Genomic DNA, 12726 nt, shown 5'->3' on the forward strand with positions numbered 1-12726 from the left:
TACATAGATATATTTTACAGCAATGTATTTCATGGGAGAAAAGCTAAAAATAAGGATTTGGGGAGATGGCTCAATAGATAAGAGCCTAGCTGCTCTTGGAGAGGTCCTGGATTCGGTTTCCAGCACCTACATGGTAGCTCACAATTGTCTCTTCCTACAGTTTCTGGGGACTTTATGTCTTCTGGCATATAGAAGCTGCAAATATGTATGTGGTTCACAGACATTACATGCAAAAAAACACCCATATATAAAAATAAAATGTTAATGATCAGTTAGAAAAAAAAAACAAAATAGCTGGAAACACTTTGTCTAGAAAAAGTGGAATGATTATTCCATCACCATATGGAGTATTATACAGCAGTAAAAGAGAGATGTGGTACCATTATTGATGTATCAATTTGACTGGAGTGTTTTCCTTAGAAATATAGGTGTTTATATGAAAAAAAAAATTGAGAAGTAATATAAACCACTAATCAGAGAGATTTAAAGGGCAATATCTTAGAAAATATGAGTGGACCTGACTTAAGATGTTACTTAGAAAAGAAGACTCAGGTATCCATTGTAAGATGGGAGAAGTATGCAAAGAACCATACCAAATTGTCAGTGTTAATTATTTCATAGAGTGTAAGAGGGCGAGGATTCTCCCACTGAAGCACGTAACGGTTGTGTAGCTTCTTGTTTGTGGGACTCCTAACTGTTGGAGTGTTGATGTGTCTGACTCTTTTGCCTGCTCTTAGGACCCTTTTCTTCCAAATGGTTTGCTTCGTCCAGCCTTGATATGCCTAGTGTTTATGCCTAGTCTTATTGCAACCTGATATACCATCTTCAATTGATATTCCTGGATAGCCCACTCTTTTCTAAAGGGAAATGGAGGTGGAATGGAAATGGGTTAAGAGTAGAAGTAGCACTTAAACTGGGAGGAGTGGAGGGAGGGGAAACTGGTTGGGATGTATTGTAAGAGAAAAGAAAAAAGTTCCTAATACTGTCTTCTTTTTGGTACATTTAAAGTATACTAAATTATATTAAACTTGTTATAAAAAGAAGACATTATTAGGAACTTTTTTTCTTCCCTCATACAAGACACCTGAAGCAAAGAAAAGAAGGAATAGGAAGGGAGCCTATCATAGATGTCCTCTGAAAGAGGATCCCAAGCAGGGGATCAAAACAGATGCTTAGACTAACAGCCAAACTTTGGACAGAGTGCAGGGAGTCTTATGGAAAAAGGGGAGAGGGGACAGAAGAAACCGGAGGGGGACAGGAGCTCTATAAAGAGGCCAACAAAGTAAAAAAAATCTGGGCCTAGGTGGCCTGCTGAGACTGATTCCCCAACCAAGAACCATACTTGGAGAGGACCTAGACCCCTTGCTCAGATACAGCCCATAGGCAGCTCAGTCTCCATGTGGATTCCCTAGTAAGGGGAAGAGGAGTTGTTTCTGACATGAACTCTGTTGCCTGCTCTTTGATAACTTCCCCCTGGTGGTGCAGCCAGGCCACAGAGAAAGAGGATCCAGGCAGTCCTGATGAGACTTGATAGGCTAGGGTCAGACAGTACAGGAGGACTCCCCCTTTTGGTGGACGAAGGGAGGGGAATAGAGGGAAAAGAGGAAGAAAGGGTGGGACTGGGAGATGAGGAAGGGGGATACAATCGGGATATAAAGTGAATACATTGTAAAAAGAATTAAAAAATAAAATTAAATATATAAAAAACAAAGTGTAACACTTCTTTATTCATTTATTAAAAATCATACAGGTTTTAACTATGGAATTTCTCATGAGATTATTCAATTCTCTGATAAAAGTGACTTAGTCTGGATGAAAACTACTAGTTTTTATTCAATATTGATTAAAATATTCCTAAAATGAATGAGGAAATAGAAAAGAATGCTTTACATATTTCTACTATGATTTATATACTTATCATGCCCAAGATTTATAATTAAATAATACATGTAAAAGCAATAAAATTATGTCAAATAAGTATGGCAGCTTTAAAGATATTAAATGATTGGTAGAAATGCTAATAGGTAATATGAAAAATGGGAGTAAAATATGTTTATTTACAATGTAGAGACGGATATGAGAGAAAGAGAAATAGAAACTCTCATAGTTTTATTTAAATACATAGAAGGAAAGGCTAAAAAGAAATATGTTAAAACATTTACAAACATTCTTATTATAATGTGTGGTGATTTTCATTTTTTGTGGTTTTCTTTTCTTTCCTCAATATTTTCTAATTTAGTGTAATCATACTAGGGGAAAAGTCACATAAATTTGTATTTACAAAACAAAACAAAAATGATATAAGCCTGTCAGAAAATAATTTATGGAAGTTTTGCATTAGAAGCAGACCTCTTGACGTTACAAAATCATTGGGCATTATATGTGAGATATGGTGGTAAAGGCAGAGGGAATGGCAGGGATTTTTCATTAACGCAAGGTCTGTGATATTCACTGATAGCTCTAACAGCTAACTCTACATCATGGCTCAATGAAGTGCTTGTACTTTAAAAGAAACTTGGCTCTAATAAGACTCTAAGTTCATTTTAAATGTAGACTTTTTATTTTTTATTTTAAAAATTTTCTTTATTATTATTATTTATTACAATTTATTCACTTTGCATCCTAGCTGTAGACCTTTCCCTCATCTCCTGGTCCCATCCTTCCTTCCTCTTCCTGCTCTATGTCTCTCCCCTAGTCCACTGATAGGGTTGGTCCTCCTCCTTTTCTATCTGACCCTAGCCTATCAGGTCTCATCAGGACTGGCTGGATCCTCTTTCTGTGTGGCTTCGTTAGGCCACTTTCCAGTGGGAGCTGGTCACTGAGTTCATATCAGAGACAGCCCCTGCTCCCCTTATTAGAGAAACTGTATAGAGACTGAGCTGCCCATGGGCTACATCTGAGCAGGGGGCCTACGGCCTCTCCACGCATCATCCTTAGTTGATTCACCAGTCTCTGCAGGACTCCTGAACCTAGATTTTTTTTTTTTTTTTTTTTTTTTTTTTGCTTGGTTGATCTCATTGTGGAACTCCTGTCCCCTCCAGGTCTTTCTATCTCCCCCTTCTTCCATAAGATTGCCTGCACTCCTCCAAAGTTTGACTGTGAGTCACAGCTTCTGCTTTGATACCTTGATGGGTAGTCTTTCGGGGGACTCCTGTGGAAGGATCCTGTTCTGTTCCCTCTCTTCTCCTACTTCCAATGTCTATCCCATTTGCCCTTCTGAATGAGGATTAATTAGGGTCCTTCTTGTTGTTTAGCTTCTTTAGGACTATAGATTTTAGTTATGTTTATTATATGGCTAATATCCACTTATAAGTGAGTATATACCATGTGTGTCTTTCTGCTTCTGAGTTACCTCACTCACAATGACCTTTTCTAGTTCCATTCATTTGCCTGCAAGTTTCCTGATTTCCTTGTTTTTAATTGTTAAGTAGTAGTTCATTGTGTAAATGTACCACAATTGCTGTATCCATTCTTCAGTTGAGGGACATCTAGGTTGTTTCCAGATTCTGGCTATTTTGAATAAAGCTGCTTTATTCATAATAAATTATTATGATTATTATGAATAAATGAACATGGTTGAACAAATGTCCTTGTTGTATGGTTGCACATCTTTTGGATATATGCCCAGGAGTGGTATAGCTGGATCTCGAGGTAGCACTATCCCTAATTTTCTGAGAAAGTGCCAGATTAATTTCCAAAGTGGTTGTAATGATTTCCAAAGTGGTTGTACAAGGTTACATTCCCACCAGCAATGGAGAAGGGTTCCCATTTCTCCACAACCTCTCCAGCATGTGTCATCCCTTGAGTTTCAACAAAAATTAATGAAAAGAGACGGAGAGGGACACTTCATTCTCATCAAAGAAAAAATCCACCAGCAGGGCATCACAATCCTGAACATTTATGCACCAAACACAAGGGCTCCTGCATTTGTTAAAGAAACATTATTAAAGCTTAAATCACACATCGATCCCAACACCTAAATAGTGGGAGACTTCAACACCCCACTCTCACCAAGGGACAGATCATTGAGACAGAAGCAAAACAGAGATATAATGACACTTAACAGAGGTCTTAAACCAAATGGACCTAATAGATGTCTACAGAACTTTTAGCTCACTGTGGACTTTGAGATACGGGAAGACAAAGTTTATTACGTCTTGCTGGCCATCCACCTTTCACTCCGGGTCCATACCATTACCTAGCATGGTATGACATAAAAACCCTTTTGTTCCAGAACTCAATAAGTAAGCATATTTTTTTGCAACCTCAAACATATAGGCATTTAAAGGTACAATTCTCTGGAGCAAAACAGAAAAGTTTTCCAGAATTAGAAAGTTTGATTTATTTCATTTGCTGCCTCCCCCTCAGTGTTAGGGATTGAACACAGGATCTAGGCAAGCACTCTATTTTTGAGCTACAATCCTGGCCCTTCATTAAAAGAAATGGACTCCCATTTTATGGCTTGGAACTTATAATGCTGTCCACACTGGCCTTGAACTTGGACTCATCCTGCCTCCACCTTCTGAGTGTTGCAATTACAGGTATGAAACATCATGCCTGACTGTTTGCTATTTTTTATTATAGAAATAGGAACTTGAGGAAGTAATTAAAAAGCAACAAATATATAGCTACAAAACCATAGCTACATAAATTGTTTCAATCCAAAATGGATGTTTTATTCTGAATCTAAATGAAATGAGTGGTCACAATTTTAGATAATGTTATATTTTCTATGATTTATTTTAAACAGTTCTAGAATATGATGACTAAGTACACAGATTTTTAATTTTAATTTAGTATCTGAAGTAACTTTATCAAGAATTAATTACTCAGATGCCTTTGCCTCAAGGACTAATACTACCACCTGAATGGAGGAGGCCTACATAGCTTAACTTTGATCAGTTTTCACTGGTATAATGAATGTAAGTCAAGATGTGCACCTGTAATTTGGCTTCCTCAGAACTCAGTATAAGAATGAAATGTACCCATAACACAAAAATAACCTGAGATTGTGAATAAAAACAGACCCATTCGTTGCCTTGGTCCTCCTCACAATTTTGTTGCTACTTTCTGCCTTCAGAGCTGGCTGATAGTTGAAGATGTAACTCATTAGTAGAGTATTTGTCTAGCATGAGCAAGGCCCTGGTTTTTATTTCCATCAACACAAGCAAGTAAAACTATCTATCTTTTCAATATAATCTTGTCTGCGTTGACAAATCATTTCATAAAACATATCCTCATATAACTAGAGACAGGGAGATCTGTGAATTTATGGAGATTACAGAATAGTTTGTATGGATCTTTTTGTGTTTGTTTGCTAATACATGTATATATGGAGGAAGGAGGACAGTCAAGTTTTGAACTGGCTTTTGGTACAATATTCTTATCTGGTAATAGGTATTGTGTATGAATAATCTGTAACTCATACCTATTGGTCTTTGCAAACAAAAACCTATAGCAGGGAACCACCATAGTGACTTAGGTCAGTTTGCAACAAAAATCTTTCCTTTGATTCCAGAAAGATGAAATCAAATTTAACCCTCGATGGAAGGTTCTCTACAATTATAGTTTTCTTTCTACTCTCAGGTTACTTACCAATTTTTTCATCTTCCTGTACCATTTTCCTCTCTTCTCTGAAAGCTCTAAGCCAACGTATTTTCTCCTCCAGTTTTTTGGCAAAGAACAGATGCACTTCTTCTGTTTCCTTGTTATGGAGCTTGAAAGCATTTTTCATGCTGACATTAAAGTCATCATCTCTGCCATCTTCAATGTCAATGACCTCATATTTATCCATGTCAATGCGCCCTTTGTAGTATAGGATGTCTCTCCGAATTAGGTCCTAGGTGGGAAAAAAAAAGAGGTTATTTTGTTGAAGTACAGGCAGAGTGGATGCCAGGAGAGGTGGCGCATGGTCACAACAACAGGGCACAAGCCCTGTCGTTGTTCTGGAATATAAAAGAGGACTTTATGGTCTCACTATATACACGGAGATGACCAGTTGAGCACTGACAAGTTGGTTCAGTAGGTTCTCTAAGAGATTTCCCACATCCAAAGGTAGTTTGAAACCTCGGCATTAGTCACTGGAATGCAAACTGCTTATGAGCAATAGAAAGCAATATGCAAGAAAAGCACTACCAGCAAGGGAATTTTTATCTTCCAAAAAATTGGGATGACTACCAGAAGCTTAAAATGAGCTTTCAGTAATGTGCTGAAAAATTTTTAGATGAAAGTTCAGTGGTGAGAGTTACTAAGAGGTCATATACGGTTGGGCAGGAAGAGTTAACTATAATGAATCTAATGCTTTATTGAATACTTGGGATTTTTGACAAGAGCTAGTCTGACAGGGAAAGTGTGGGGAAAAGAGAGTAAATAAGGTACGTATATCAACACAGATGAAGTTCACAATCTTATATTAGCAAAGCAAAATTATACATGTGTTTAAATACTTTGTTCTCTATCTTTTACTGTTTTACTCATGTACATAGAATTAGATAAATCCTGATTCTATTTTATGAGATACTCACTATAAGTCTATGCATAGTGCTATTATTTCTCTACTTACTCACTTGCATTTTAAATGGTATATTAAGTATTGGTGAACCTGCTACCCTGTCCAAAGCTATTAGCCCCCAAACACTTTCATCTTAAATCTCATGTTCATTATTTATTTTATTTCCTTTCTATATATTTTAATCTAATTTGTATTTTCTACAATCAACATATTAAATGCCATATATTTCTAGAGGCATATACAAATAACAACGTTTTAAGAAACATGACAATTATAGATAGCAAATTCAAGAGTACAGGTAAGAAAAAATACAAGTGAGTCAGAAACAGAAACAGAAAGGAACATGTTCTATTTTGCTTTCTACTGCTGTGATGACCACCATCACCAAAAGCAGCCTGGAGAGCAAAGGGCTTATTTGGCTTATAGCATCAAGGAAAGCCAGGGTAGGGGCTCAAGGCAGAAACCTAAAGGCAGAAAGTAAAGCAGAGAACATGAAGGCCCGCTAATTACTGGCTTGCTTCTCATCGCCTGTTCACCTACTTTTCTTGTACAGTCCAAGCGCTGTGCACAGTACAGTGGTTTGCCCATTGCATTGCCCACTGAAGTTCCCTCTTCCCACATGATTCCAGACTGTGTCATTTGAAAAAAATCTAAACATCACAATAGTAAATTAACTAATGGACAGACCCAGCCATGGACCCGGCATGCTACAATACTGTTCTATTGGTCAAAATGTGTCTACTTACACAGTGGTTTATCTATTTGGGGCCTAACCAATTGTATTTTGATTAGATATGAGGGATGCCACGTGGAAGGAAGTATATGCTAGTTCTTGTAAACTCGGCTTTGAAGGATTCTCAACATATTTTTGTCAATCTCAAATCCTCAGGCATGGGAAGGTGCTGTTTACCTGTTTTGCAAACAATAACCACTACACAGTTCTTTTTACTGCTGTCATTATTATGCAAATAAATAAACTGAGAATAAATATGGCTTCTAATCCACTGGGTACACCTGCCACTAAGCTCAAACAGATCTTTTGGGTACTTGTAACACTTAACTCCCAGCAGAGAAAGAAAGAGATCAATTGAACAGAGAATGCTGGCACTTTTTAGACTTGTTTCTTTTGATGGTGTCCACAGTCCTGGCCCAAGAAATAGAGGCTTCCCATTAATTGATTTCAACATTTCAGGAGCGATTTGTGAGATACATGCTCAAAAACTGAGCACCGTCATGCTAATCTGACGAGACAAAATGGGGGAGGGGTAATAGGAAAGCATATGGATGTGAGGTTTGAACTCTCCCTTACAGTTGATAATATAGCATATACAGACCTGGAAAGGCAGGTCTGGACAGCAATCCTCAAGGGTGGCTACCCACCGAGTTAAAATATGAACAATCTCAATTTCCAGATTCCTAACATTCGTCTAAATGTTCCCTCTCCCTGCAAACAAACTAGTGCCTCATGATCACTTTCAATCTTAAATGCCTTTGGTAATTTCCTAAAATTGGAAATATGTGTATGGTCATAAGAATCCATTGTCAGCATCAATATGAATATCCTATTGTTTATTTATATATTTATATATGACAAAGGAACAAGGAAACATCCTATTTTTTTACGCAAAAGAACAGGGATTAGAGTGATATGTTATTAAACTTTTCTCTTTGCGGCTAATAGAGGGTTCAATATGATTTTCCAGATATCAGATTAATGATAAACTAAGTATAAGCATATTATAGAAATGATTAGAAATTATCTAATCACAATTGGTAGCAAAAGCCATAAACAAAAACTGATAGTGAAAAGAATATGAATACAATATAAACAGCTAAATTCTAGATGTTTAATACATTAATTAATTAATTGCATGATTTGGGCAAGCAACTGTAAAATTCGAAAAGTAAACCTTATCAAATAGCTGTAAAACTCCAACTTAAACAGTTCCCATGTTATAAGACCATCCTTGTCCAGTAAATGTAGCCTTGAGATTTTGTGCTCCTTTAAAATCCTTTTGATAAACCTCACAGTTTGATAAACCTCAAAATTCTGCCGCCTCTTGCAGCTTAAACTGCCTAAATATGAAGAGTTAAGCACTATGGGTCAGAGAAAAGACAAATTCTAATATTTTTAATTTACATGGCCACTGACTTTAGACACTTGGCAAATATTTTGGGTAGGATACTACTTACTAATCCACTCATACAAATCACAGATCTACTTGGCTCACAATAATATATTCTTTTCTCCCCAACCTACATTCTTATTTCAATCCTTTTATTGTTGTTTTTTTTTTTTGCTTTATTTTTATTTTTTAGATTTTAAACTTTTTTCTAATGCTTAAAATTTATTTATTTATTTATTTATTTTTTAATATTAATTACTGTTTATTCACTTTGTATCCAAGCTGTAGCTCTCTCCCTCCTTCCCTCCCAACCCCACCTTCCCTTCCTCATCTCCTCACATATCCCTATTCAAGTCCACTGATGGGGGGGCTCTCCTCCCCTTCTATCTGACCCTAGCTTATCAGGATTGGCTGTACTGTCTTCCTCTGTGGCCTGGCAAGGCTGGTCCCCCCTCAGGGGGAGTTTTTTATATATATATTTTTTGTTGTTGTTGTTGTTTGTTTGTTTTACGGTTTATTCACTTTGTATCCCAACTGTAGCCCCCTCCCTTGTCCCCTCCACCCTCCCTCCCTCTTCTCTACCCATGCCCCTCCCCCAGTCCACTGATAGGGGTGGTCCTCTTTCCCTTCCATATGAAAGAAGGGGGAGATAGAAAGATCTGAAGGGGACAGGAGCTCCACAAGGAGAGGGGAAAAAATCTGGGTACAGGAATCTTTTCTAAGACTGATATTCCAACCAAGGACCATTCGTGGAGATAACCTAGAACCCCTGCTCAGAGGTAGCCAATGGCAGCTCAGTATCGAAGAGTTTATTTATTTTTTTTAATTTTATTTTTTCTTATCAGTTACATTTTATTAACTCTGTATCCCAGCCCTGTCCTGATCCCTCATTCCCTCCCAGCCCCTCCCTCCCTCCCTCATCTCCACCGTGCCCCTTTCCAAGTCCACTGATGGGGGGGACCTCCTCCCCATTCATCTGATCCTGTTTTATCAGGTATCTTCAGGACTGGCTACAAAGCCCTCCTCTGTGGCCTAACAGGACTGCTCCTCCCTTGGGGGGTGGGGAGGCCAAAGAGCCAGTCATTGAGTTCCTGTTAGAAATAGTCCTTGTTCCCCTCACTTTGGGAAACCAATTGGTTACTGAGCTACCACAGGCTACATCTGAGCAGAGGTTCTAGGTTATATCCATACATGGTCCTTGGTTGAATGTCAGTCTCAGAAAAGACCCTGTGCCCAAATATATTTGGTCCTTGTGGAGCTCCTATCCTTTCTGTATCAGACTAACTCCCAATCTTTCTTATGATTTCCTGTACTCTGCCAAAGGTTTGGTCATGAGTCTTTGCTTTGAAAACACTGCTAGTTAGAGTCTTTCAGATGCTCTCAGTAGACTCCTGTCATACGTTTAATGCACATCCCATCTGTCTTTCTAAACGAGGATTGATAATCTTACCCCATGTCTGCTCTCTTGATTATCTTTTTTAGGTGTATAGATTTCATTATGTTTATCATATCTTATAGGTCTATATAAGTGAGTATATACCGTGTTTGTCTTTCTCCTTCTGGGATATTTCACTCAGAATGATCTTTTCTAGATCCCACCATTTGCCTGCAAATTTCATGATTTCCTCCTTTTTGATTGCTGAGGAGTATTCCATTGTGTAGAAATACCACAATTTCTGTACCCATTCTTCCGTTGATGGATATCTGGGTTGTTTCCAGGTTCAGTATCCAAGAGTTTAGACTTTTTAAAATTAATTCAATTTACATCTCAGCCATAGGCCCCTTCCTCCTTCCCTCTCAATCTCATTGTCCCTCCCACTTCCCCTCTCCCCTATTCCTATTCCTGGGGAGCCCCCACCCCACCCAGACAGCCATGTTCATAGTAGCTTTATTCACAATAGCAAGAAACTGGAAACAATACAAATGCCCCTCAACCAAAGACTGTATAAAGAAACTGTGGCACATTTATTTTTATCCGTTTAACCTGCAGGGTCAAAGACACATATTCTTCCCCAAAGAAACCTTCTCTGATTAAGCATTCTAGGTGTTGTGGCTCCCCGTTTCCAAACCCTAACACTATGAAGCCTCTTAAGATGCCACTAACAGCTTTTAGTGTTGTTTGCTCATTCAGATTGCGTTCAGTACTCTGTCTTCTTTGAACTTGCCTCACTCAGGGATAACACACAGAAAGTTACTGAGGTCTTCTGAACATAGCAAGACAACAAATCATTCCTGAGTCCTGCGTGTCTGTGGTACTGTTGATACTGGGCTTCTGACATGGTCTGAATGTCTTCACAGTAATACAACCCAAACAGATATCTAGATCATAACTTGCCTGTGTAGTGGAGTTTACTGTTTCTAACAAGATACCAGCCTTTCTCTGTTTTCCTTTTTGTTTGTTCAAGTGAAGGGACACAAAGAATTGAGTACTTCTCCAGAATTGCTTTAACAGTCTGTACACATCAAGCTCTGCCCATAGCCTGTGACTCTAGCAAGGAACTACCCTAATCCCTGACATTATATAATTCAAATAGCTTATGGATCTTTCAACTTGATCCCACTAGGTAATCCTAGGATTTAGCAAGACTTCACAGGACATTTTGTACAAATGACAGATGCTGCAAGCTGGAGTTTAAGCTGTTCAGGATTATAGCCTGCCTTATTCATTTACCAATAAGGTTGTCTCTACTACTTTAGAAGGGGTCTTGGCTACTCCTCCCCTACCTAGAACACCTGTTTTCTATCCAGATCCTGGGAAACACACATGAACAAGGGAAGGCTTCTTTTGGTCACTATTATATTCCAACACATATAGCACATGCTTAATAGTTAAAATAAAAATAACAATAACAACAGCATTGGTGAGTACATGAATGGCATATACTATATACCATCTGATATCCTAACAACTTTGAATTTGTCAACTTAAATATTGCTGTTGAAAATACTACAAGATAGGTAGCTGCATTTAGTAAGTAATTATAGACACAGAGCCCCTACTGAATTTACTTAGGATTAAATGGTGGAGCTCGATTTTGGGTTTTGAACATCTGGCTCTAAAATCTGTATCTTTATTAAATAATATGCTCTGTTATTGCTTTAGAATAAAAATTGCGAAGTGAATGATTAGCAACATGACATACACTGTAATTACATCAATTTCTAAAATTTGGTAAATACAATGTGCCAACAATTATATCTGTAAAGCCTCATTTAAATTTCATGATTTCCTTTAGATTATTATTGTTTTAATGTGGAATAATTATAAGCAGAAAAATTTGTTTAAATTCAAACAGCTCATTGGAGAAAGGTAATTGGTACCTTCTAGTCTGGCTGTATTAGACATGTTTTTAACATTCCACTCCACCATTTCCACTAGCCATAATGGTTCCTCTCTATAACCTTACTGAAATGTTTTCTATTTGGAAGGTGAAGAAAACAAATACAAATAGATGAATAAAAAGAACAGACAAGCTGGGTGGTGGTTGCACATGTCTTTCATCCCAGCACTTTTGAGGCAGCAGAGGCAGGTGGATCTCTGTGAGTGCCAGGCCAGCCTGATCTACAGGATGAGCTCCAAGATAGCCAGATCTGTTACACAGAGAAACTCATTCTTCAAAAAAGAAAGAGGGAGACAGAAAGAGAGAGAAGGAAAGGAAGGAAAGAAGAAAAGAAAGAAGGAAAAAAGGAAAAAGAAATGAATACAGAAAGAAAGAGAAAGAAAGAAAGAAAGAAAGAAAGAAAGAAAGAAAGAAAGAAAGAAAGAAAGAAAAAGAATCAGACAAATAAAAGGAAAAATAGATTAAAAAGTACTGGGTCAACATTAGATCGATTAATAAGAGATGAGTAGAGTCTAGTATCCACTTTTCTGGTATCCACTTAACTAACTCCCTTGTCTATCTTATTTATATTTTGTCCAAGTCTCTTAAAAAATGTATTTATTTTTTTTATATGTGTGTGAGTATACACATTAAAACATGTGCGGGCACAAGAATGTGAAGGCCAGAGAGAACACTGTATTCCCTGGAGCTAGAGGTATGAGAAGTTGTGAGCCACATGTTGGTGTTTGGAAGTGAACACCAGATCCTC

The 12726-nt window shown here is 37.7% G+C and overlaps 1 protein-coding gene across 5 annotated transcripts in view; it reads right to left on the reverse strand.

The window, feature by feature from the left end:
* Positions 1 to 12726, reverse strand: part of Arhgef9 (Cdc42 guanine nucleotide exchange factor 9) — a 156039-nt gene that overhangs the window by 10772 nt on the left and 132541 nt on the right. For all 5 annotated transcript variants that reach the window (XM_060375143.1, XM_021661660.2, XM_021661659.2 and 2 more), the window contains exon 8: positions 5596 to 5839. In XM_060375143.1, the coding sequence (XP_060231126.1) occupies positions 5596 to 5839 (244 nt within the window). The remainder of the gene's footprint in view (positions 1 to 5595; positions 5840 to 12726) is intronic.

The sequence above is a fragment of the Meriones unguiculatus genome, chromosome X (genome assembly GCF_030254825.1).
Source record: "Meriones unguiculatus strain TT.TT164.6M chromosome X, Bangor_MerUng_6.1, whole genome shotgun sequence".
In the NCBI taxonomy this organism is placed as follows: domain Eukaryota; kingdom Metazoa; phylum Chordata; class Mammalia; order Rodentia; family Muridae; genus Meriones; species Meriones unguiculatus.